Source organism: Callithrix jacchus, chromosome 3, assembly GCF_049354715.1.
Source record: "Callithrix jacchus isolate 240 chromosome 3, calJac240_pri, whole genome shotgun sequence".
Lineage (NCBI taxonomy): Eukaryota > Metazoa > Chordata > Mammalia > Primates > Cebidae > Callithrix > Callithrix jacchus.
In genome coordinates this window covers 154351997-154378354 of record NC_133504.1, presented here as the reverse complement: position 1 = coordinate 154378354, position 26358 = coordinate 154351997, and the positions used below count along the sequence as shown (strand labels likewise).

The window sequence follows — 26358 nt, the reverse complement described above, 5'->3', positions numbered from 1 at the left end:
TGTAATCCCAGCTACTTGGGAGGCTGTAGTAGGAGAATCACTTGAACGCTGGAGGCGGAGGTTGCACTGAGCTGATATTGAGCCACTGCACTCTAGTCTGGGTGACAGAGTAAGACTCCATCTCAGGGGAGGAAAAAAAAAAAGCAAAATTTAAGAATTCAAACAAAATGTTTCAAGCCAGGCGCAGTGGCTCACACCTGTAATCCCAGCACTTTGGGAGGCCGAGGTGGGTGGATCACAAGGTCAGGAGTTCAAGACCAGCCTGGCCAAGATGGTGAAACGCCGTCTCTACTAATAATACAAAAATTAGCTGGGCATGGTGACGGGTGCCTATAATCTCAGCTACTCAGGAGGCTGAGGCAGGAGAATAGCTTGAATCCAGGACACAGAGGTTGCAGTGAGCCGAGATCGTGCCACTGCACTAAAGCCTGAGCGACAGAGCAAGACTTCATCTCAAAAATAATAATAAAATAAAAATACAAAAATTAGCCGGGCACAGTGGCAGGCGCCTGTAATCTTGGCTATTTGGGAGGCTTGAACCTGGGAAGTGGAGCTTGCAGTGAGCCGAGATTTTGCCACTGGACTCCAGCCTGGGTGACAGAGCAAGACTCCATCTCAGGAGAGGAAAAAAAAAAGCAAAATTTAAGAATTCAAACAAAATGTTACATAAGCAATTTTTATCCATTTTTGATGCTATAACATTGTGTTTCACAAAGTTTGTTGTGAAACCAGGGCAGTGGTTTGTTTGTTTTCTTTTTTGGGAAGGAGTGATTCTCATGCCTCAGCCTCCCAAGAGCTGGGATTACAGGCATGGGCCACCACTCACAGATAATTTTTGTATTTTTAGCAGAGATGGGATTTCATCATGTTGACCAGGCTGGTTTGGAACTCCCGGCCTCAGGTGATAGACCCGCCTCAGCCTCTCAAAGTGCTGGGATTACAGGCGTGAGCCATTGCACCTGGCCAGAGTTTGGTTTTTTTATGTATCACTTTGTGTTCTATTTCTCTGATTTTTTGTTTGTATACATATCTATATATCTCTAAGTATCATTAAGTACTATTATTTACTGAAATATTTTTCTTGGGCTGGGCGCAGTGGCTCACGCCTGTAATCCCAGCACTTTAGGAGGCCAAGGCGGGTGGATCACGAGGTCAAGAGATCGAGACCATCCTGGTCAACATGGTGAAATTAGAATTTTTCTACTACTCTCTACTCTCTACGTCTCTACTAAAAATACAAAAAATTGGTTGAGCGTGGTGGCGCATGCCTGTAATCCCAGCTACTCAGGAGGCTGAGGCAGGAGAATTGCCTGAACCCAGGAGGCGGAGGTTGCGGTGAGCCGAGATCACGCCATTGCACTCCAGCCTGGGTAACAAGAGCGAAACTCCGTCTCAAAAAAAAAAAAAAAAAAATTTTTATTTTAGAAATATATTTTGGGGCCAGGGGCAGTGGCTCATGCCTATGTTCTCAACACTTTGGGAGGTCGTGGCAGGAGGGTTGCTTGAGCTCAGGAGTTCAAGGCTGCAGTGAGCGGTGATCCTGCCTCTGCAGTCCAGCCTGGGTGACAGAGGGAGACTGCAGCTCTAAAAATAAGTAAATAAATAAATAAATAAATAAATAACTTTAAAAAAATATTTAACTCATAGAATGCTTTTCCTTATTACCTAACGAAAATAATTGCCGGGCGCGGTGGCTCAAGCCTGTGATCCCAGCACTTTGGGAGGCCGAGGCGGGTGGATCATGAGGTCAAGAGATCGAGACCATCCTGGTCAACATGGTGAAACCCCGTCTCTACTAAAAATACAAAAAATTAGCTGGGCGTGGTGGCGCGTGCCTGTAATCCCAGCTACTCGGGAAGCTGAGGCAGGAGAATTGCCTGAACCCGGGAGGCGGCGGTTGCGGTGAGCCGAGATTGCACCATTGCACTCCAGCCTGGGTAACAAGAGCGAAACTCCGTCTCAAAAAAAAAAAAGAAAAGAAAAGAAAATAATTTAAATGATGTACATTATTTATTAGATGTTAAAATGCCCAAATTTATGATATGTATTATTAGTGTTTTAAATATTTATTTATTCTATGAATATTCTAAATTTATTTTTAAAAGGCTTAAAATACAACATTCAGTAAAAATATATTTATACAAAAATAAAATATATGTCAGCACTTTTTACATTTTTTTTATTACCACACACAAATGTTGAAATGATATTTTAAATTCCTCGTGGGTTTAAGAGATTGCCTAATACTGTGAAAGAGGCTTTCAGGATAAGATATGTTAGGAAACCCTACTCTAGGTCAAGGCCTCGCCAACGTTTTTCTGAGCCTGGGATAAAACTGGATTTCTTCCCCATTTTTCCATTTATTTGAGTAACTTTGACTAACATTTCTTGGCGTAATTCCTTCACAGAAGCGCACGCAATGCTAGACACGTGTTAGGCATTCAGTGCATAATGAAATTGATTACTTTCAATTTAAGGAAGATCTACCTTGTTCCAGAAAGGATTTAAACCGGCAACAACAACAAAAAAAATGGATTACGCGCACGCGTGCGTACACACACACACACACACACACACACGCATAAATATTAGTCTTTTCATAACATGCAAATCAATCAGATATGTCTGTTTCTTTAAAATATTGGACATTAAAAACCCATCTTGAACCAAGCTGCAGAATTTTGATGACTATTAAAACTCAGTGATGTGTTGTTTATGAGGGTTTATTATATTATTGTTTCTATTTTTGCATATCATGACAATTTTCCCATAAAGTAAAAAATAAGTAACATAAGAAGGTAAAGAGAATATTTCACATTTAAAAATAAAAGATGTTTTTCAACAAGAAACTAAAAAACATTTATAAAAGAAAACAAAACAACCATCTTCATATAGTTATCTTCTTAAAGGCTCTGTTGAAATTCTTGAACAAAATTTAGTATTTAAACTGCAAAATGAAGTTTAAATGACTCATGCCTGTAATCCCAACACTTCGAGAGGCTGAGGCAGGAGGATCACTTGAGTCCAGGAGTTCAAGATCAGCTTAGGCAACATAACAAGACCTCAGTCTCTACAGAAAATAAAAATAAAAATCAGCCAGGCATGGTGGCATGAGCCTGTAGTTTCAGCTACTGGAGAGGCTGAGGGAATCGAGCCCAAGAATTCAAGGTTAAAGCTATGATGGCACCACCGGTCTCCAGCCTGGGTGACAGAGTGAGATCCTGTCTCAAAAAGTAAATAATAAAACTGCAAAAACAGCCATGAAAATGCCACCATTCGCATGAGTAATAGCTAAGCCTCCTTTGCCAACAGACTGCTGTAACTGCTTTCTTGAACACGAAGAAGGCTGCAGTGTTTCTTAGGCACATTTAAATAAATAAAATGTCTTTTTTTCTTTTTTCCTTTTACCAGGGCCTCGGACATAGATGGTTGTTTGAACAAAATGTCATTTTTAAGATTCTTCTGCCCAATCCCCCACCAATGTCTTGAAGATGAAGTATAATATTTTGAAAAGGAAATACTAGTAGTCTTTTAAGCTCCTCTTGGTTATATAGAAGCAAAATCTTCAAGGATTATCTGAAATTATTTTCTTTCATTGAATAAAAGGAATTTTTTAAAACTCCCTTGGTAAAGTAGGGTTTCAAAACAATAACATATCATAATTAATTTGTGCTAAGTTTTATAGCTAAAAAATTAGCCAAGCTTTTTTTTTTAACAAAGGATGGAAGAAAGAGGGTTAAAACAAACAACAAAACCTATTACTTTCTGCCTTCCATGACTTTCCCCTCCCACATTAAAAAAAAAATGTGTTTTTTTTTTAAAGAAAGAACAGAGAACGTTCTGAATTCTTAAAGTGAAGGACTGAGACAATTATTACGGGTAACATTTTGACATTCTATCATATTCTTTTAAATTATTATTATAAGAATTTTTAGGCCAGGCGTGATGGCTCATGCCTGTAATCCCAGCACTTTAGGAGGCTGAGGTGGGCGGGTCACAAGGTCAGGAGTTCAAGACCAGCCTGACCAACATGGTGAAACCCTATCTCTACTAAAACATAAAAAAATTAGCCAGGCATGGTGGCACAAACCTATAATCCCAGCTACTCAGGAGGCTGAGGCAGGAGAATCACTTGAACCCAGTAGGTGGAGGTTGCAGTGACCCTAGATTCTGTCACTGCACTCCAGCCTGGGCAACAGAGCAACACTTTGTCTCAAAAAAAAAAAAAAAAAAGAATTTTTATTGCATACATACTGTAATGTCAGAAACATACTAGCTACCTGTAATATATAATCTCATTTAATTCCAACATCAGCTCTGCCAGGTAGATGTTCTGAAACTCAACTTACAATTGATGAAACTGCAGCCCAGAGAAATTTGCCCAAGGTTACATAGCAGATAAGTATCAAAGCCAAAATTAAAGTCTAGTCTGTGTGAATCCAAGCTAGCAAGGTCTAATGACATAAATCAGCTGCCCTGCTTAAATGAAAAAAAACAATTTACAGCTTCAAATCCCATGTCTGTCACTTGTTTTGATACTGTCTCAACAGATATTTTACTTCTCTTTGCTTATTAAAAGACCAAAACAATCTATCTGGGTGTTTAATTTGTCCATGAAATCTATGAACCATTTATCCCCTGATTCATATATTAAAAAACTGGGTTTTTCATTTGTTCCCATGATTTTAATTATTTGCTCAAAATTCAGCATCCTATCACTTATGTATGCCTTTGACAATATCTTTTTTTTTTTTAAGGAGTCTTGCTCGGTCGCCCTCTGCTGGAATGATGCAGTGGTGCAATATCAGCTCACTGCAACCTCCACCTCCTGGGTTCAAGCAATTCTCCTGCCTCAGCCTCCCAAGTAGCTATGACTACAGGTGTGAGCCACCATTCCAACTAATTTTTGTACTTTTAGTAGAGATGGGGTTTTGCCATGTTGCCCAGGCTGGTCTTGAACTCCTGACCTCAAGCAATCTGTCTACCTTGGCCTCCCAAAGTGTTAGGATTACAAGTGTGAGCAACTGTGCCCGGCCATATTATTTAGAGTTAGCACAGTTCTTCATATGATTAGCTAATGCATGGTACCAGCATATAATGCCAATCCATCTCCATCAGAATCTAAGACACCTCTAACAAAATACAGTATAAGAAATACTGATCTTTGGGCCGGGCGCGGTGGCTCACGCCTGTAATCCCAGCACTTTGGGAGGCCAAGGCAGGTGGATCACAAGGTCAAGAGATCAAAACCATCCTGGTCAACATGGTGAAACCCCGTCTCTACTAAAAATACAAAAAATTAGCTGGGCGTGGTGGCGCGTGCCTGTAATCCCAGCTACTCAGGAGGCTGAGGCAGGAGAATTGCCTGAACCCAGGAGGCAGAGGTTGCAGTGAGCTGAGATCGCGCCATTGCACTCCTCCTGGGTAACGAGAACGAAACTCTTGTTTTTTTGAAACTCTGTCTCAAAAAAAAAAAAAAGAAATACTGATCTTCATCTGTCAACTTGATTTGAAAAAAAAAGAAGAAGGAAAAAAAAAAAAGAAAGAAATACTGATCAGGCCAGGTATGGTGGCTCACGCCTGTAATCTCAGCACTTTGGGAGGCTGAGGCAGGCAGATTACTTGAGGTCAGGAGTTCAAGATTAGCTTGGCCAACATGTCTCTACTAAAAATACAAGTTAGCTGGGTGTAGTGGTACAAGCTTGAAATCTCAGCTACTTGGGAGGCTGAGGCAGGAGAATTGCTTCAATCTGGGAGGCAGAAGTTACAGTGAACCAGGATCACCCCACTGCACTCCAGCCTGGGTGATCGAGACTGTTTCTTTTCTTTTTTTTTTAATAATGTCATATCTTTTTAGAGACTCTGTTTCAAAAAAAAAAAAAAAAAAGAAAGAAAAAGGAAATAACAAACATGTTAAAACTATTATTATTATAGATGTTTTTAACTAAGTTTGATAAATTAAGAAAACTGCTTGTGGAGCTTGCCAAAGAGAGTTTCTATACCCAGAATATCATTATATTCTGGTTATAGAATATATATATATACATATATATATTGAATATATATATACTATATATATAGAATATATATATATACTCTTAGTTATAAGAGTACTGTTAAAAAATATATATTTTTAGACTACAACTGGTATTCTAGAGAGCAATATTTACTTTTTCTAACCATTAAGCAGAAAAAGTTATACTTCAGTAAATGATTAACAAGAGTTTAAATAAATGTAATTATAAATGCTCAGAGAATAATATTGTGATCCTATTTAAACAGCTTGATTTGATATGAGTACTCTCATAACATGGAAAATTAGACCCAAATGGAGATCATAAAATATTTTAAATAATGGAAACAGAGCTGGACATGATGAAAGTATGAACTGGGGAAAACTTTGCACGACTTTATAATATAAAATAAGTCATTTAATAACTTAAAAAGTCTTGCTGAGAAAACTCAGCATTAGAAAATAGCCTATTGTAGGCTGGGTGCGGTGGCTCACACCTGTAATCCCAGCACTTTGGGAGGCCCAAATGGGTGGATCATTTGATATCAGGAGTTTAAGACCAGCCTGGCCAACATAGTGAAACCCCATCTCAAAAATACAAGAAAAATAAGCTGGGCATGGTGGCACGTACCTGTAATCTCAGCTACTTGGGAGGCTGAGGCAGGAGAATCATCTGAGTCTGAGAGGTAGAAGTTGCAGTGAGCCAAGATCTCGCCACTACACTCCAGCCTGGGCAACAGAGTGACTCCATCTCAAAAAAAAAAAAAATTAGCTGGGCATAGTGGCAGGTGCCTGTAGTCCCCCAGCTACTCAGGAGGCTGAAGCAGGAACCCAGGAGGTGGAGGTTGCAGTGAGCCAAGATCGTGCCACTGCACTCCAGCCTGGGCAACAAAGCAAGGCTCCATCTAAGGGGAAAAAAAATCTATTTTAAAACAAAAAGGTGTGATTAAAACTACTGAACATTAACAATTCTGTTGCTGAAAAGTAGTAGGGAAGCTGAAAATAGACCAGAACCTTCTAATTTACTGGCCAGTGAAGAGTGAATCACAGAAGTAATTAAAGTCATCCTTGGTTGATCTAGTAGTGTTACTTGAAAATGTTTTTTGATAACATTTTCATATAACATTTGATAACATTTCTGATGACAGGCTGGTCTTAAACTCCTGATAACATTTTGATAATGTTTTTTGATAACCGTGAGGTTGGTGAAAGCCAGGATCTTTTAGTATTTGCGGGGGTTCATCGCTTGGGACATATCTTGACCAGAGATTACATGACCAAAGTCTTAAGTAAGGGGCCAGGGTCTACCTTTACAGGTTTTTCTTTCACGTTAATCATGTATAATCCATGACTCCTCCTTACATTGTTTTGAACATCAACATAGTTTTTTCTGCCGCCGCCGCCTCCTCCCATCAACGTATTATTATAGAGGACAAAATAGGAGAAAATTCATTAAAGTATAATACTGAGTTATTTCAACTATAGAAAACATGAATTTGGGCTGGGCACAGTGGCTCATGCCTGTAATGTCAGCACTTTTAGAGGCCGAAGTGGGTGGATCACTTGAGGTCAGGAGTTTGAGACCAGCCTGGCCAACGTGGCAAAACCCCATCTCTATTAAAAATACAAAAATTAGCCGGGTGTGGTGGTGCACACTTATAGTCCCAGCTGCTCGGGAGGCTGAGGAAGGAGAATGGCTTGAACCAGGGAGGCCAAAGTTGCAATGAGCTGAGATTGCACCATTGCACTCCAGCTGGGTGACAGAGCAAGACTCCTGTCTTAAAAATATATATATACCATGAATTTGGACCATTAAATATAGGATGGTAAATATTTTCTTTATGAAAGGGGGTAACTTTTGTTAATATTTAAATTATTTCCTAAGAATAGCAAGGTAAAATATTGTTTCCAAGAGAGTTTCAAGATTGCCAAAATCATTTTAAAAAATAGTCACATAATATAATTAAAGAAATAATTGTCACATACATTTTTTGCAATAAACAGTAAAGGTCACATACCTTATCAAGCATCCAATATTTTTTTTTTTTTCTAGAGACAGAGTCTTGCTCTGTTGCCTGGGCTGGTGTACAGTGGCATGATCATAGCTCACTGCAGCCTCGACTTCCTGTGCTCAATGAATCTGTCCACCTCAGCCTCCCGAGTAGCTGGGACTCTCCAGGCATGCCACCGGGCCTGGCTAATTTTCTTTTTTTGGGGGGGGGCCTGTGGGCTGGGCCTCCCCTGGGCACCAGGCATGGCACCGGGGGCAGGTCCCCAGGCGGCCCTAATTTTCTTAATTTTTAATAGAGAAGAGAGTCTCACTATATTGCCCAGACTAGTCTTAAACTCCTGACCTCAAATGATCCTCCCACCTTGGCCTCCCAAAGTGCTGGAGTACAGATGTGAGCCACCACAACCAATAACTATTTGTAAACTGCAGCATAGATGAATAAATGAATGTTAAACAATCTGGAAGAGCAGCATTAACATAAAACTTGATAGTAGGCTGGGCACAGAGACAGAGGCTAAGGCTGAAGGACTGCTTGAGGATTGCTAGTCTGATACCAGCCTAGGTAACATAGTGAGAAGTTGTCTTTACAAAACAAAAAATAAATGAAAAATCAATTTGAGGCGGGGCACAGTGGCTCATGCCTGTAATCCCAGCACTTTTGGAAGCCGAGGTGGGTGGATCACTTGAGCTCAGGAGCTCAAGATCAGCCTGGCAAACATGGCGAAACCCTGTCTCTACTGAAAATACAAAAATTAGCTGGGCATGGTAATAGTCCCAGCTACTCAGGAGGCTAAGGCAGGAGAATCGCTTGAACCCAGGAGGCAGAGGCAGCAGTGAGCCAAGATCATGCCACTGCACTCCAGCCTGGGTGACAGAGGGAGACTTTGTCCCCCTAAAAAAAAAAAAATCAACTTGATACCAATGTAAAGAAGAGCTGAGTAGATGAAAATAAATCAAATTCAAATTAATCCCAAAAGGACAATGAGTAAAACTCGATAAGCTGCAAACAATAAATGAAGGCAAACATGTTCAGCCATGAGCCTTGAGAGGTAAGAGCTTAGGAGTTATTTGCAGAACGCTCTTCACGTTCACAGTTTCCATCATGATTTTCTACAGCAAGTTAAATTATTTTCAGCTTGCTCTTTCGAAGTACTTCAGATTTACTGTGTCATTTTCACAAGGCCTTCACAGATATTATTACCTTATTTGATCTTCACAACAATTCTCTAGGGTATTTATTTTTAGCTCAGTAGAATGAAGGGAAAAACAGGTCTCTGATGGTGAAATGATCTGTCCAAGATCATAAAGCTAATGAGTCAGCAGAGCTAATAATACAAGAGCCCAGGTCTCCTGCTTTCAAAACCAATGTTATTTCCCCTATAGTGCCAGGTAGATAAGTAGCACCTTTTTTTTTTTTTTTTTTTGGAGACAGAGTCTTGCTCTGTCACCAGGCTAGAGTGCAGTGGTTCGATCTCCACTCTCAGCAACCTCCACCTCCTGGGTTCAAGCCGTTCTTCTGCCTCAGCCTCCCGAGTAGCTGATACAGGTGCGCACCACCACACCCAGCTAATTTTTGTATTTTTAGTAGAGACGGGGTTTCACCATGTTGACCAGATGGTCTCGATCTCTTGACCTCGTGATCCGCCCGCCTCGGCCTCCCTAAGTGCTAGGATTACACGTGTGAGCCACCGCGCCCAGTTAAGTAGCACCTTTATATCATTCTCAAACACCATTTATCCCCCAATAGAGCCATTAGTGTTTTGTATTAGATGGCCAGAGAACACACACCAATGGACAAAATGTATGGAAAGGGATTTGGGAATATTTAGAACAATTTTAGAATAGGTAGTCCATTCCTGGGATTAATGAAAGGAAATGATTCAAATAAATTACAAGATATATGTCCAAAGTTAGTTATTGAAGCATTTATGACAGAAAAAGAGAAATAACAAAGGAATGAAGAAAAATTTTTGTCAGGCGTGGTGGCTCACGCCTGTAATCCCAGCACTTTGGGAGGCAGAGGCAGGCTGATCACCTGAGGACAGGAGTTCGAGACCAGCCTGACCAACATGATGAAACCTTGTCTCTACTAAAAATACAAAATTAGCCAGGCTTGGCTTGGTGGTGCATGCCTGTAATCCCAGCTACTTCAGAGGCTGAGGCAGGAGAATCACTTGAACCTGGGAGGTGGAGGTCCTAGTGAGCCAAGATCACACCATTGCACTCCAGCCTGGGCAACTAGAGCAAAACTCCATCTCAAAAAAAAAAAGAAAAAAGAAAAATAAATATTTACCAAAAGATGACTAAATAAATCATATTTCATCAAATCAGTGAATTGTTACACTAAGATATTCTGAAATCCAAAAACAACATGGAAAATGTTTAAAGTTATTTTATTTATTTTTTAATTTTTATTTATTTATTTATTTGTTTAATTATTTCAATATGGAGTTTTGCTCTTGTCTCCCAGGCTGGAGTGCAGTGGCATGATCTCAGCTCACTGCAGCCCCTGACTTCCAGGGTTCAAGTAATTCTCCTTCCTCAGCCTCCTGAGTAGCTGTGATTACAGGTGTCTGCCACCATGCCTAGCTAATTTTTGTATTTTTTAGTAGAAACGGGGTTTCACCATGTTGGCCAGGCTGGTCTCGAACTTCTGACCTCAGGTAATCCAGCCCTCCTCTGCCTCCCAAAGTGCTGGAATTACAGGTGTGAACCACCGCACTCAGCCTTAAAGTGATTTTAGCTGGGGAATATATTTGGAAGGCCTGGGTGAAAACACAGAAATATAAACATATTTTGTTATGCTTGTGGAGTTTTTAAATAAACTTTCTTGAACTGTTGTTACTTAATATTCTATTAAATAGCTTTAACAACAGGCACTTTTACAATACACATGAAGATATTTCAGCCAGAATGTGACCAAAATAATGCACAGATTTGGAAATGGAACTTTTGACAACTGACTGAGGGTTCCTTGAATATACCGGTGTGATGCGTTAGGGTTGCTTATCTGTCTTCAACCCATCTTTCCAACAGTGTCCCATCATGTCTTCCTCTGCCTCCTAATCCCCTCTTCATCTATGTCTAAAGTTGTGCCTGCTATCTTACTTGTTTCCTATCATCCACAGAATTTATCTGAGTCTGGACTTTCACGGGCATCAAAAAAATGCTGCCACATTAGATTGGAGGAGGAAACAGAATGAGCTATTAAGTCCTGGCTGTCTCTCAGTGACATTAGGCCCTGATAGCTGGCTCCAAAAAAAAAGAAGCTGACTTTCCCTTTAAGCTACTGAATCTAAAGAACAAAGGTTGAAGCTCTCTTAAATCAATCATTACAGAGGTAGCTGGCCTTGTACAAGTTAGAGGGTAACCTTGGAAAATTGTAGAATGGCTGTTGTGCAAGGTTGCAGAGCCCAGGTTGCACTCCCCACTAACCCCATTTTAATTTTCCCAACAGATCTCCTTTATGAGTGTCCGACCAAAGAACACACAGAGATGGATATGGCAAACTCAGGATCTGGAAGCAAAATTTGTTACCTTGTTACTTGGCAAATAGGATCAAGTTATAACCAAAAGTACTGCACAGAGGACCTCCCCCACATTCTCTACATGAGAATGAAGAGGCTGTCTTCAGCCCAGGGCAAAGATAACCCTAGATACCTTGATAGCCTATGCAAATAGCAGCAAAGGTGAAAGAGACACTGTGGACCATGAAGGTCACCTTGACAACACATGCATATGCATATCCAGAAAACATGCATGGAAAGCTACTGTTTCTCATCCAAAGGCTGATGTATACAAGATTTTTATCACAACTTAGGTCATCTTTCATATAATCACTAAAATTTAGTGTCTGCAAAGGCAAGACACTAAATTTGCAAAGCAACTAGTTTATAGCTCAGAATCCTACACGTGCTCAGTGCTTTCGAGCTTGCATAGAGAGATGTACAACAGCCCTGAAGGGAGGTGCTGGACACTGGGTCTTCTACTGATGATAGCTCTAAGGCTACTAAAGGATTAAGTGACTGGTTAGAAAAAAGCCAAGAACGCCCTCCTTTGAATTCCAGTATTGTATGACTGCTTTTGTTTCTAATCAGGGGGAAAAAAGGGGTTCTTAAGACTTTCTATTGTTATTCTAGCCCCAGAAAAACCCAGACTAGTTGAAACCATTTAAATTAGTGTCTGTCCCAGGCTCTGCTGTGATCTCCTCCAGAAGTTGCAATCTCAGGTTGGAGACAGGGAAGGAGGCTATATTCTGAACACCTCTCTGAAAGGAAAGTTTTTCTTTGTTGTTGTTGTTTTTTGAGACAAAGTCTCCTTCTGTTACCCAGGCAGGAGTACAGTGGCTTAATCTCGGCTCACTGTAACCTCCGCCTCCCAGGTTCAAGCTTTTCTCCTGCCTCAGCCTCCTGAGTATCTGGGACTACAGACGAGCACCACGCCACCATGCCCAGCTAATTTTTGTATTTTTTTTAGTAGAGACAGGGTTTCGCCATGTTGACCAGGCTGGTCTCGAACTCCTGACCTCAAGAGATCCACCCAACTTGACCTCACAGTGTCAGGATTACAGGTGTGAGCCACTGCGCCCAGCAGGAAAGTTCTTTGTTTTTTTTCTTGAGTCAGGGTGTCACTGCATTGCCCAGGCTGGAGTGCAGTGGTGCGATCTCACCGCAACCTCCACCTCCCTCGTTCAAATGATCCTCCCACCTCAGCCTCCTGAGTAGCTGGGACTACATGCATGCACCACCACGCCCGGCTAATTTTTGTATTTTTTGTAGAGGTGGGGTTTTGCCAGGTTGCCCAAGCTGATCTCGAGTTCCCGAGCTCAAGCAATCCTCCCACTTCGGCCTCCCAAAGTGTTGGGATTACAGGTGTGAGCCACCCAACAGACCAAGAGGAAAGCATTCTTAAGGATCCTTGGGAACACCTGGGTGCTAAATGGTACCAGAATCTTCCAATGAAAATTGAGTAAGGACAGGTGGACAGAGGTGTACCTCAAGGCATCTATTCCTCCAGAAAAATCTTTCAGGAAATTATTTAAATTAGTTTTTCTTGCATAAAGCAGGATGGCACATTTCAGAATCCTCACCCCTTACTTCAATGCCTATTTTCCCCATCTAACAGGGTTTATGAAACATTTTCAGGGTCCACAGGATCTATCTGGTTTGAATCCATTGTTCATATTTGATTGTCTTTGACCTACAGAAAAGGCAGTTTCAGGTAGTTTATCCTGATATAAAACATCTCCAGTGAGCAAGGGAAAAGCTACAGAACAAAACTGAAAGCTGGCTGTGTGTGTTAAAGATAATGGGTTTGTGCATTTGTTTTAGAAACACGCAAATAGTGGAGGCCAGGCATGGTGGCTCATGCCTTGAATCCCAGCATTTGGGAAGCCGAGGCGGGTGGATCACCTGAGGTCAGGAGTTTGAGAGCAGCCTGGTCAACATGGTCGATCCCCATCTCTGCTAATAATATGAAAATTAGCCAGGCGTGGTGGCATTTGCTTGTAGTCCCAGCTACTAGGGAGGCTGAGGTAGGAGGTTCACTTGAACCCAAGAGGTGGAGGTTGAGTGAGCTGACATGGTGCCACTGCACTCCAGCCTGAGTGACAGAGCAAGACTCTGTCTCTAAGGAAAAAAAAGAAACACTCAAATAGTGGAGAAATTGAGAGACCAGGGGAAAGATGTCAAGAGACAAGCAAGTGAAATGCTGAGGGGAAGAGAGTGGCTCCGACACAGACGAAGGACAATTCCACAGCTGGCTGGGACACAGAAGTGGCCTTGGCATTTAACTGGCATGGAGTCCTTAACTGGAGTCCTTAATGTTTGCCCCTTCAGCTATGGCTGTGACTGTTAGCTGAGCCATTGCTTCTGGCTTTTAATTTTTTATTAAATTAATGCCATATTTTATGCCGTTTATGTTTCTCTTTCACATGTTGCATCCTTATTTTCCCACTAGACACTTTCTGAGGGTAAGTTCCTGTGCCATCTGTCTCACCCTCTCAGGGCAGGGCAAGCCAGGCACTGAAATAAGTGCTCAGGAAGTATCTGTAATATGAAATGGACCAGAAATCCATCATGAGGCTGTGTTACAAGAGAGCACAACTGGAAAGGCAAACTCCAGGTGGACCAATAATAATAATGTCTACCTTTTGGCAGTACCTCCTATGTGGTCTATTCTATCCTACTTACTTTCTGTATAAATCTGACATCAACCTTCCAGAAGATTTTTTTTTTTTTGAAACAGAGTTTTGCTCTTGTCACCCAGGCTGGAGAACAATGACAAGATCTCTGCTCATTGCAACCTCCAGCAGTTCTCCTGCCTCAGCCTCCCAAGTAGTTGGGATTATAGGCGCCTGCGACCATGCCCAGCTAATTTTTGTATTTTTAGTAGAGACAGGGTTTTACCATGTTGGCCAGACTAGTCTCAAACTCCCGACCTCAGATGATCCACCAGCCTCAGCCTCCTAAAGTGCTGGGATTACAAGTGTGAGCCACCGTGCCTGGTGGATCTAACCTCATTCTACAACTGAGAATACTAAGAGGTTTCAGAAAGGTTAAGTGACTCCTAAGGTTACACAGTAAGTACATAAATTTCAAGCCTAGGTGTGCTGACCCCAAAGCTCACACTCTTTCCATTGGTCTTCTGCTGTGGGTGGTGCTATGATTTAATAATCATAGCAATAGGCCAGGCACGGTGGCTCACGCCTATAATCCCAGCACTTCAGGAGGCCGAGGTGGGTGGATCACGAGGTCAAGAGATCAAGACCATCCTGGTCAACAAGGTGAAATCCAGTCTCTACTAAAAATACAAAAATTAGCTGGGCCTGGTGGTGCACACCTGTAAGCCCAGCTACTTGGGAGGCTGAGACAGGAGAATTGCTTGAACCCAGGAGGCGGAGGTTGTGGTGAGCCGAGATCCTGCCATTGCACTCCAGTCTGGGTAACAACAGTGAAACTCCGTTTCAAAAAAAAAAAAAAAAAAAATTAATAATCATAGCAATAATAGCTAAGGCTTATATAGAGCTTACTCTGTGCCAGGCATGATTCTAAAGCTGTTTACATATGTTAATTCACTCAATCCTCACAACATCCCTAGGAGGTGGGCTCTATTATGACTCATTTATAGGATTCAGAGCCTGTGCTGTCCTGGACTTCTAAATTAGGACCAAAGGGAGATTCCGTAAAATGGTGAAAGATCACTACTCTGGGCCAGGCATGGTGGTTCATGCCTATAATCCCAGCACTCTGGGAGGCCGAGGAGGGTGGATCTCCTGAGGTCAGGAGTTCGAGACCAGCGTGACCAATATGGTGAAACCCCATCTCTACTAAAAAATACAAAAATTAGGCGAGGCTCAGTGCCTCACACCTGTAACTCCAGCACTCTAGGAGACCGAGACGGGTGAATCACTGAGGTCAGGAGTTCAAGGCCAAACTGGTAACATGGTGAAACCCCGTCTACTAAAAAATACAAAAATTAGCCGGGCATGGTGGTGGACTCCTGTAATCCTACCTATTTGGGAGGCTAAGGCAGGAGAATCCCTTGGATCCAGGAAGCAGAGGTTGCAGTGAGCCAAGATCGCACCATTGCACTCCAGCCTGGGCAACAGGAGCAAAACTTATCTCAAGAAAATAAAAAAAATCACTGCTCTGTGACTTCTTATGTAGAGGAGGAAACCCTACATCCTACCTCAAGAGGGCCTGGGAAGGGAGCGAGGCAGAGGAGAAGTAAGACCCAGACTAGGCTTCCTGCCAGCCTCCAGCTCTCCTACAGCAGAAATTTTAGGTTGGAAGCACTAGGGGCATAGAGAACAGACTTTGAGGTCATCAGGGCCTCCCTGGCAACTTTCCTCCGAATCACTCTATGCTGCATTAATTTTACTCATGAAAAGACCATTTACCAGCCATGTTACAGCCCTTGTAAGTGAGGACAATAAAGATCAATATTATCTTCTTCTTTTAGGCTCATTCAAAAGTTTGGCATAACTACAACACACATTTCCGCCCATATCAGAACGGTTGGTTATCCATCATATTAGGATCTCATTGGATCGAGCCACACCGGTCGGAAACCGTGACGGATATATCCAAATGTCAACAATCCATGGTTTCTGTGCTTGGATGGTTTGCCAACCCTATCCATGGGGACGGTGACTATCCGGAGGGAATGAAAAAGCGGTTGCTCTCCGTTCTACCCCTTTTCTCTGAAGCAGAGAAGAATGAGGTGAGAGGCACAGCTGATTTCTTTGCCTTTTCTTTTGGACCCAACAACTTCAAGCCCCTAAACACCATAGATAAAATGGGGCAAAATATTTCACTCAATTTAAGAGAAGCACTGAACTGGATTAAACTGGAATACGACAACCCTCGAATCTTGATTGCTGAGAACGGCTGGTTCACGGACAGTCACGTGAAAACAGAAGACACCACGGCCATCTACATGATGAAGAATTTCCTCAGCCAGGTGCTTCAAGGTTGGTTGTAGACTTGCTTAATTTTTTTAAAATTCTGAAAACTTACAGGATATTTAAAGTCACCTTTGAATATATAACTATTATTGTTGGGCTTTTTTTTTTTTTAATGGAATCTGACTTTGTCACCCAGGCTGGAGTGCAGTGGCACCATCTCGGTTCACTGCAACCTCTGTCTCCTGAGTTCAAGTGATTCTCCTGCCTCAGCCCCCCGAGTGGCTGGGATTACAGGTGTCTGCCACCATGCCCAGCTAATTTTTGTATTTTTAGTAGAGACGGGAGTTTCACCATGTTGGCCAGGCTGGTCTCAAACTCCAGACCTCAAGTGATCTGCCCACCTCAGCCTACCAAAGTCCTGGGATTGCAGGTGTGAGCCACCATGCCCGGCCTGGGCTTTTGTACTGTGCTTTTTTTCTCTCTCTTGACACAAAGTCTCACTCTATGGCCCAGGCTGGAGCACAACAGCACGATCTCGGCTCACTGCAACCTCTGCCTCCCGGGTTTAAGCGATTCTCCTGCCTCAGCCTACCAAGTAGTTGGGATTATAGGTGCCTGCCACCACGCCAAACTAAGTTTTGTATTTGCAGTAGAGATGGGGTTTCACCATTTTGGCCAGGCTGGCCTCAAACTCCTGACCTCAGGTGATCCACCCGCCTCGGCCTCCCAAAGTGTTGGGATTATAGGCGTGAGCCACCATGCCCAGCCATTGTATTGTCCAATGTTGAGAGCACTTTTTAATGTTATTCCCATGTCCTCTTTTTTTTTTTTTTTTTTTTGAGACGGAGTTTCGCTTGTTACCCAGGCTAGAGTGAAATGGCGCGATCTCAGCTCACCGCAACCTCCGCCTCCTGGGTTCAGGCAATTCTCCTGCCTCAGCCTCCTAAGTAGCTGGGATTACAGGCACGCGCCACCGTGCCCAGCTAATTTTTTGTATTTTTAGTAGAGATGGGGTTTCACCATGTTGGCAAGGCCGCACACTCGATTCCCATGTCCTTTTTTAAATAAAAGTTTGAGAACAGAATCCTTTCAGACTAGAGCTACATCCTTAATTGGCAGGAAGATGCTGTTTCATTATTTACAAAGGACATCATACTAAAAGAGATTTGCTTAAAGTTTCCTAACAGTAGTACTTTATTCTAAGATGTTGAAAGTTTTTCTTGAAATGGTAATCTTTATACTGTATTACATGACCATACAATGAAAACGTCTGAAGACAAAATGAGTTGTTTCTATTGCTCCCTGAGACTTCTGGCCCCCACCTAGCCTTTCTCTCCTTTTCCACTACTCAAGTAATGACATCTACAGGTGGCTGATAGAAACAACAGCAGAAGACAAACTCAGGTTACGATGGTTCTGTTCCCTGGAGTTGGGCTCTATTTCACTCTCATAAAAAGGAATTCTCTGTGGGTCTTTCTAAAATTCTGTTGCTCTCTTTAGAAGTCACAAAACAAGAGGAAAATCCCAGGTGCTGCTGGAGAGAGCCTTCACGGAGGGTCCTGAGGGAGAGCAAGCCCCTGCTGCCCTAAGTTGTAGGAAGGAGCAGCATCGAACCAAGCCATGCCCAGCTACGGGCCATGCACATGGGGTCCAAGGCCGAGGGCTCTGCCTATGGGTCTGGGTCAAATGCCATGCATGTGGGCAGGAGGGGTGTCCATTTCCCAGGTGTTACCATTCCACCTCTCCTGAGGACCCTACAACAGCTATGGACAAAAACCAGGGCCTGTTGAACATATTTATCTTCTTGGAAACTCTTGGCCTGGAATTTCCTCATTTTAGGAAAAAATGTCAGTGATGAAATCTCAAAAATGTGGAGATGAGGAGGCATTTCTATGAGAGAAGTGAAATATTTTAAGAAAGAAAAAAGGATTCATGGTTAATTTGGGCAGTTGTTGTTTTAACTCATGTTGTTGATTTTCTTTTCTTCTTTCCTTTTTTTTGAGATAGTTTCATTCTTGTTGCCCAGGCTGGAGTGCAATGGTGTGATCTCAGCTCACTCCAAACTCTGCCTCCTGGGTTCAAGTGATTCTCCTGCCTCAGCCTCCCAAAGTAGCTGGGATTACAGATGCCCGCCACCATCGCCAGCTAATTTTTGTATTTTTAGTAGAGATGGGATTTCACTATGTTGGCCAGGCTGGTCTTGAACTCCTGACCTCAGGTGATCCACCCGCCTCAGCCTCCCAAAGTGCTGGGATTACAGGCGTGAGCCACTGTGCCCAGCCTGTTGATTTTCGTATTTCATTTTTACACAATTCCTACAAGTTACTGAATCAGAGTTTTAAATCTAGAAAAGTCCTTAGAGATTCTATTTTCCAATCTTTTCTGTTTACAAATGAGGAAACTGAGGCCAAGAAACTTGCCCATAGCATGCTCCCTGGAGCACAGTAGGGTAAGCTCCTCAGCCCAGGCGGTTCCCATTCTCTTACATCACTTTTCTTCTTTTACCTCCTTATGTCTACATTCACTTATGCTCATTCTAAAAGCAGATTTTTTTTTTAACTCCTTGAAGGATAGTTTCCTAGAATGGGTAGCTTATCCACAAACAAGAACCAACTCAAACTTGAAATAAGAAACTCTTGCCGGGCGCGGTGGCTCACGCCCGTAATCCCAGCACTTTGGGAGGCCAAGACGGGTGGATCACGAGGTCAAGAGATCGAGACCATCCTGGTCAACATGGTGAAACCCTGTCTCTACCAAAAATACAAAAAAATTAGCTGCGCATGGTGGCACGTGCCTGTAATCCCAGCTACTCAGGAGGCTGAGGCAGGAGAATTGCCTGAACCCAGGAGGCAGAGGTTGCGGTGAGCCGAGATCACGCCATTGCACTCCAGCCTGGGTAACAAGAGCGAAACTCCGTCTCAAAAAAGAAAGAAAGAAAGAAAGAAAGAAGCTCTTGGTCACGGGCAGACATCTGCATTGGTCCCAAAGAGCTCTGGAAATTACCATGCCCTCTGACAAGATTTGTACACCAAGTTTCAGGAATTTTTTTTTTTTTTTTGAGGCAGAGTCTCGCTCTGTTGCCAGGTGCCAGGCTGGAGTGCAGTGGCACAATCTCGGCGCACTGCAACCTCCACCTCCCGGTTCAAGCAATTCTGCCTCAGTCTCCCGAGTAGCTGGGACTACAGGCACGCGCCACCACACCCAGTTAATTTTTGTATTTTTAGTAGAGACGGGGTTTCACCATGTTGGCCAGGATGGTCTTGATCTCTTGACCTGGTGATTCGCCCGCCTCAGCCTCCCAAAATGCTGGGATTACAGGCTTGAGCCACTGCGCCTGGCCTTTGTTTTTTTTTTTTTTTTTTGAGGAAGAGTCTCGCTCTGTAGCCCAGGCTGGAGTGCAGTGCCATGGTCTCTGCTCACTGCAACCTCCACCTCTTGGGATCAAGCGATTCTCCTGCCTTGGCCTCCCAAGTATCTGGGAATACAGGCGCCCGCCACCACGCTGAGCTAATTTTTGTGTTTTTAGTAGAGAAAGGGTGTCACTATGTTGGCCAGGCTGGTCTCAAACTCCTGACCTTGTGATCCTCCCGCCTCAGCCTACCAAAGTGCTGGATTACAGGTATGAGCCACCATACCCAGCCAGGAATATTTAAAATGTGATCCTTTAACTGTGACATTCACTTGTTCCAAGTGGGAGTGGGGTGAATCGGGATACCAGTCTGGATGAAAGTAATTGCCATCTTTGAAGTATAAACATGAATTTTCTATTTAATAGAGCAGACCTGAAAATTAAGGAGAAGGTTGGTTTTACAATATGCTGTCCTCTGGCATGTTAGTGAAATTGTAAACACTAACTAAAACGTTTAGGCATCTGAACATCTCTCCTTTCTTTTTTCCGTGCAGCAATAAGGTTAGACAAAATACAAGTGTTTGGTTATACTGCCTGGTCTCTCCTGGATGGCTTTGAATGGCAGGATACTTACAACATCCGCCGAGGATTATTTTATGTGGATTTTAATAGTAAACAGAAAGAGCGGAAACCTAAGTCTTCAGCACATTACTACAAACAGATCATACGAGAAAATGGTTTTTCTTTAAAAGAATCCACACCAGATGTGCAGGGTCGGTTTCCCTGTGACTTCTCCTGGGGTGTCACTGAATCTGTTCTTAAGGTAGGTGGTTACTTCCAAATTAACCATAAACTGGGGCAAACAGCACACACTATTTCATTTACTCATTGACAGTTAAGAGATAGCTGTGACAATATCAACCACCACAATTGTTTGGAGGTTATGAAGGAGAGCTGGGAAAAGAGACGTGAGAGAAAGAAGGAAATAAATGCTGAGAGCCTTTCATGGGCCAGAGCTCATAGCTGATGATGGAGATGGACAGGTCAAGAGGCTGCCCTCAAGAAGCATACAGTCTAGTGGGAACTTACTGTCATTTCTGTGAGAGGTTTTTGTTATATTAGTAACATCAAAATGATAGGAAATTTGTTCTTAGATTTTTGTTTTGCCAAAAGCCTTGTTTAATTGATTCTTGCTGTTTCAGAGAGTTAGGTAATTTGCCTTATGAGGTCTCCATATCCCAATGGAGCCTCCCCACATCTCATTCCTCACTGCCCTCAGCTGTTTACTCAAATGTCACCTTCTCCATAAGGCTTCCCTCCACTCCCAAAATCACCCTCCCATCACTTCTCATCCTCCTTTCCTGCTTTTCTACAGTGCACTCGCCACCACCTAACATAATATGTGCTTTCCATATTTTTCATATTTAACACCTGTCTTCCCCAACTAGAATGCAAGCCTCATGAGAGCAGAGATGTCTGGGGCTTTGATGTCTGCTATATGCCTCACTAGAGAAGTAGTGCTGGCCACATGCCAGGTGCTCATCTTTTAGAACCAGGTGAATAAATGAGATCACCTTTTAGTTGTTACTTTTTTTTTTTTGAGATGGAGACTCATACTGTCACCAGGCTGGAATGCAGTGACACAATCTTGGCTCACTACAATCTCTGCCTCTCTGATTCAAGCCATTCCCCTGCCTCAGCCTCCTGAGTAGCTGAGACTACAGGAGCCTTCCACCACGCTAATTTTTTGTGTTTTAGTAGAGACGGGGTTTCACCATGTTAGCCAGAATGATCTCCATCTCCTGACCTCGTGATCCATCCTCCTTAGCCTCCCAAAATACTGGGATTACAGGTGTGAGCCACTGCACCTGGCCATTGTTATTATTACATACACTACCTGGAAATCAAGAAATCACCTTTTAGAGCCAGGTGAGACCTCAGAGACCTCCCATTCCAAATTCTTCATTTATGGGGAGGAAAGTAAAACCTATCAACTTGCTCAGATAACAAGTGCTGGCGAACTGTTAACATACTGTCTTTAAGCTTCCAGATGCACAGTGATTTAACTGCTTTATATATGCACCTTCTCTATACTTCATCTTTTTTTTTTTTTTTTTTTTTTGAGATGGGATCTTGCTCTGTCACCCAGCAATCACAGCTCACTGTAGCCTCAACCTCCTGGCCTCAAGTGATCCTCCCACCTCAGCTTTCACCTGGGACTACAGGTTCACCCCACCATGCACAGCTAATTTTTTTATTTTTTGTGCAGTCTCACTACGTTGCCCAGACTGATCTGGAACTCCTGGGCTCAAACAAACATCCTGCCTCAGCCTCCCAAAGTACTGGGATTACAGGTGCAAGCCATTGCATCCAACCTACTTAATCTTAAAACCCATATCTTACAGGCAAGGAAACTGAAGTTTAGGGAGGTTACATAACTTGCCCAGGTCACCTAGGTCTGTCTTCCAACTACGATGCTTTAGAACTTTACAATACCACGCTATTGACTGTATTTTTTTTTTTTTTTTTTTTGAGACAGTCTCATTCCATTGCCCAGGCTGGAGTGCAATGGTGAGACCTCAGTTCACTGCAACCTCTGCCTCCTGGGTTCAAGTGATTGTCCTGCCTCAGCCTCTCAAGTAGCTGGGATTACAGCCGTGCGCCACCACACCGGCTAATTTTAATTTTTTTTTTTTTTTGAGATGGAGTTTTGCTTTTGTTCCACAGGTGGAACCTCAGAGGTGAAGGCTGAAGTTAGAGCCAAGATCATACCATTGCCCTCCAGCCTGGGCAACAGAGCAAGACTTCACCTCAAAAAAAAAAGAAGTAATCTGACGTTGATACTTGGGACTCTGTGAATATCCTATTCCTCAGTATTTCACTTCATGGTTTAAACATTCATTCATGAACCTTGCCTCAACTATTACTTTGTAGTAATCAGATTATTCCCTCTATATTTATTAGCTGGATTCTTTTAAGTTTGATGTTTTATAATTCATTATTGTCATGACACTATTGTTCCTTTTGATGCTCAAATTGTTTCAAATTTAGTCAATGGGACCCCTCAAGCTGTTCCTGTCTTTTCTACATTTTCCTTTCAGTTTTTAAGCACTTCCTTATTTTCTGGCACAAGATGCCCCAGCTTCGTCTTTCTTCTCTTGGAAAAAGCCATTTCTACAAGTAGTACAGGGTCCTTTTGGTGGGGAATAGGATTTTAGAAACAAGCTCTGGGAGCTGTAATTGGGATTGGGACGTATCATCTTTAACTAGAAAATTAATATCTTAGCAGATTAATCAGACACACTTGCTAAGACTAATGTTTTCTAAAGGTTTTTAACGTAAGACGTATTTGTATTTGGTTTTGCCTTGCCCCGTAGCAAGACTGCCTTTTATAAACTTCCTTCACTACCATAATGTTCTGAGTTTTCAAAACACTGAAACTGGCCATCTAGGCTAGGAAGATTTTACTCAAATAAATTATATACAGATTTAACTTCATGCTCACATGATCAATGTTCTCTTAGTTTAATGTTCTAGATAACTGGTTGGCAGATGGCAAATGGGCAATGATATGGTTTTGTAATTAAACTATGAAAGATGACACAAAAAAACAATTAGAAGGAAAATATTTACCAAAGGTTAATTATCGTTTTTTCCTGGTGTGTTTAAATTCAGTCATGAGGGGAAAAAATGAACTTTAAAACAAGTACAGAACTTTTATTTTCCCTTATTAATCCTGAATTTGGAAATGTTTTTAAGTCAAGGGCTTTGTTTTAATTTAGACTCAAGGGCCTAGTAGGCAATTATTGCCACTAGGGAAAATGAAACGCAAGTCATGACTACATTGTGTTTGTATAGTGCATTAGAGTTGCCAGAGCACCTTCCCAGAGTCAGAGTCCTCACAGCACACCTGTGAGGTGGGTGCGATTACTCCATCACTATATAGTTGCCAAGGCTGAGTTTCAAAAGGGCAGAACTAGAACCGGTGTCCAGGGCTCTCTCCTTCATGAAGAGACAGGGAATGAGACACTATCAGATCCAAGTGTCAACCTTGGGGATTTCTGGGGATATTCTACTGTCCTTTCCACCCATAACCCACCCAAACGCCTTGCATAGAAAATGTGTCAGCATTCTGTTGGATGAATCAATGCTATGTTCTCACAGGCACATGGGTCAGGAAGACATGATGGATGCAAATGTGATGTCACTTGGACTTTTCAAATAGAAATTAGAAAGCTGCATTCAGCAAATGCAAGGAGTCATTGCTTACCCTATCTCACCGGCCTCTTTTAGGAATTGTGCCTGGGGTCAACTAGCCTTGTCTTCTCAGTGAAATCTCTACAATGGGAATTTCAACTTTGTCTTCTGTTTATGGCAGGGTTTGGAATCTATCTTTTGTAATTGCTTTTAACTGAGGGTACCAAGCCAATTTCCTGAGGCATTTGAACAGACTCACATCAAACCCCATCACATAACCTGGGGTTTAAAGTCAAATGAACTGGAAAATGGCTTCCCAATGTTTTCTCAAACAACTTGTTTTCCAAGCCAGGGCCTGGGTGTGGCTCCTCCTGTTTTCTGGTCTCCCTGGGAGATTTCAAGGGCTGTAAGAGGCCTGGCAAGGTGGCTCACGCCTGTTATGCCAGCACTTTGGGAGGCCAAATTGGGACAACCACTTGAGGTCAGGAGTTCCAGTCCAGCCTGGCCAACATGGTGAAACCCCATCTCTACTAAAAACACAAAAATATTAGCGGGGCATGGTGGTACATACCTGTAATTTCAGCTACTTGGAAGGCTGAAGCAGGAGAATCACTTGAACCCGGGAGGCAGAGGTTGCAGTGAGCAGAGATGGCACCATTGCACTCCAGCATGGGCAACAGAAAGAGACTCCGTCTCAAAAACAAAACAATACAAAACAGGGCGGGGAAGCTGGAAGAGAGGCTGTTTCATCAGGCCTTTGCTCTGACATCACCAGAACAGCCAGAGCAGCCAGGTCCATATGAAGGGCACATACCCCATTTATCTCTTCTTTGGTCAGTGAGAAGCAGAAAAAGATCAGGCCTCGCAAACCGCATATGCTAGGAGCCTCTGTCTGCCAGCACATGCCTGACCTGAATGAGCTTGTTTTTCACAGCCCGAGTCTGTGGCTTCATCCCCACAGTTCAGTGATCCTCACCTGTACGTGTGGAACGCCACTGGGAACAGACTGCTGCACCGAGTGGAAGGGGTGAGGCTGAAAACACGACCCGCTCAATGCACAGATTTTGTGAACATCAAAAAACAACTTAAGATGTTGGCAATGATGAAAGTCACCCACTACCGGTTTGCTCTGGATTGGGCCTCGGTCCTTCCCACTGGCAACCTGTCAGTGGTGAACCGACAGGCCCTGAGGTACTACAGGTGCCTAGTCACTGAGGGACTGAAGCTTGGCATCTCTGCGATGGTCACCCTGTACTATCCAACCCATGCCCACCTAGGCCTCCCTGCCCCTCTGCTGCACGGCGGGGGGTGGCTGAACCCATGGACGGCCGAGGCCTTCCAGGCCTATGCGGGGCTGTGCTTCCAGGAGCTGGGGGACCTGGTGAAGCTCTGGATCACCATCAACGAGCCTAACCGGCTGAGCGACATCTACAACCGCTCTGGCAACGACACCTACAGGGCGGCGCACAACCTGCTGGTGGCCCACGCCCTGGCCTGGCACCTCTACGACCGGGAGTTCAGGCCGTCCCAGAGCGGGGCCGTGTCGCTGTCGCTGCACGCGGACTGGGCGGAACCCGCCAACCCCTACGCCGACTCCCACTGGACAGCGGCCGAGCGCTTCCTGCAGTTTGAGATCGCCTGGTTCGCCGAACCGCTCTTCAAGACCGGGGACTACCCCGCTGCCATGAAGGAGTACATCGCCTCCAAGCACCGGAGGGGGCTCTCCAGCTCCACGCTGCCGCGCCTCACAGAGGCCAACAGAAGGCTGCTCAAGGGCGCGGTCGATTTCTGCGCACTCAACCACTTCACCACCAGGTTCGTGATGCACCAACAGCTGGCCGGCAGCCGCTACGACTCGGACAGGGACATCCAGTTTCTGCAGGACATCACCCGACTGAGCTCCCCAACGCGCCTGGCTGTGATTCCCTGGGGGGCGCGCAAGCTGCTGCGGTGGGTTCAGAGGAACTACGGCGATATAGACATTTACATCACGGCCATCGGCATTGACGACCAGGCTCCGGAGGATGACCGACTCCGGAAGTACTACCTGGAGAAGTACCTCCAGGAAGTGCTGAAAGGTAAGGGCGGGGCCCGTTTAGACACTGGGCACAGCAAAATTCCTGTTACCTGACATGAACAAAGAATGAACGGAGCAGGCTGGTGCCTGACAACATCGGATTTGTGGCACCCAAGTCCAGTCAATTGAATTTTGTTCTGAAAACTGGACTATGGGAGTTTTGAAAAAATTTTTAAGCCCTGAAAGTAATAGACCCATTAGAGAAACTGGGCAGGTGAAGAAAGTTTTTTTAAAATCACCTGAAATCTCACTCCCCAAGATAAACACTGCCATCTGTTTTGGATTACTTTTCAGCATGCTTGCT

At 43.5% G+C, this 26358-nt stretch overlaps 1 protein-coding gene across 1 annotated transcript in view; it reads left to right on the top strand.

Annotated features, from left to right (window-relative positions):
• Positions 1 to 26358, top strand: part of KLB (klotho beta) — a 35821-nt gene that overhangs the window by 8206 nt on the left and 1257 nt on the right. Inside the window, exons 2-4 of the mRNA XM_035293873.3 lie at positions 15987 to 16497; positions 20335 to 20603; positions 24912 to 26055. Coding sequence (XP_035149764.3) covers positions 15987 to 16497; positions 20335 to 20603; positions 24912 to 26055 — 1924 coding nt within the window. The remainder of the gene's footprint in view (positions 1 to 15986; positions 16498 to 20334; positions 20604 to 24911; positions 26056 to 26358) is intronic.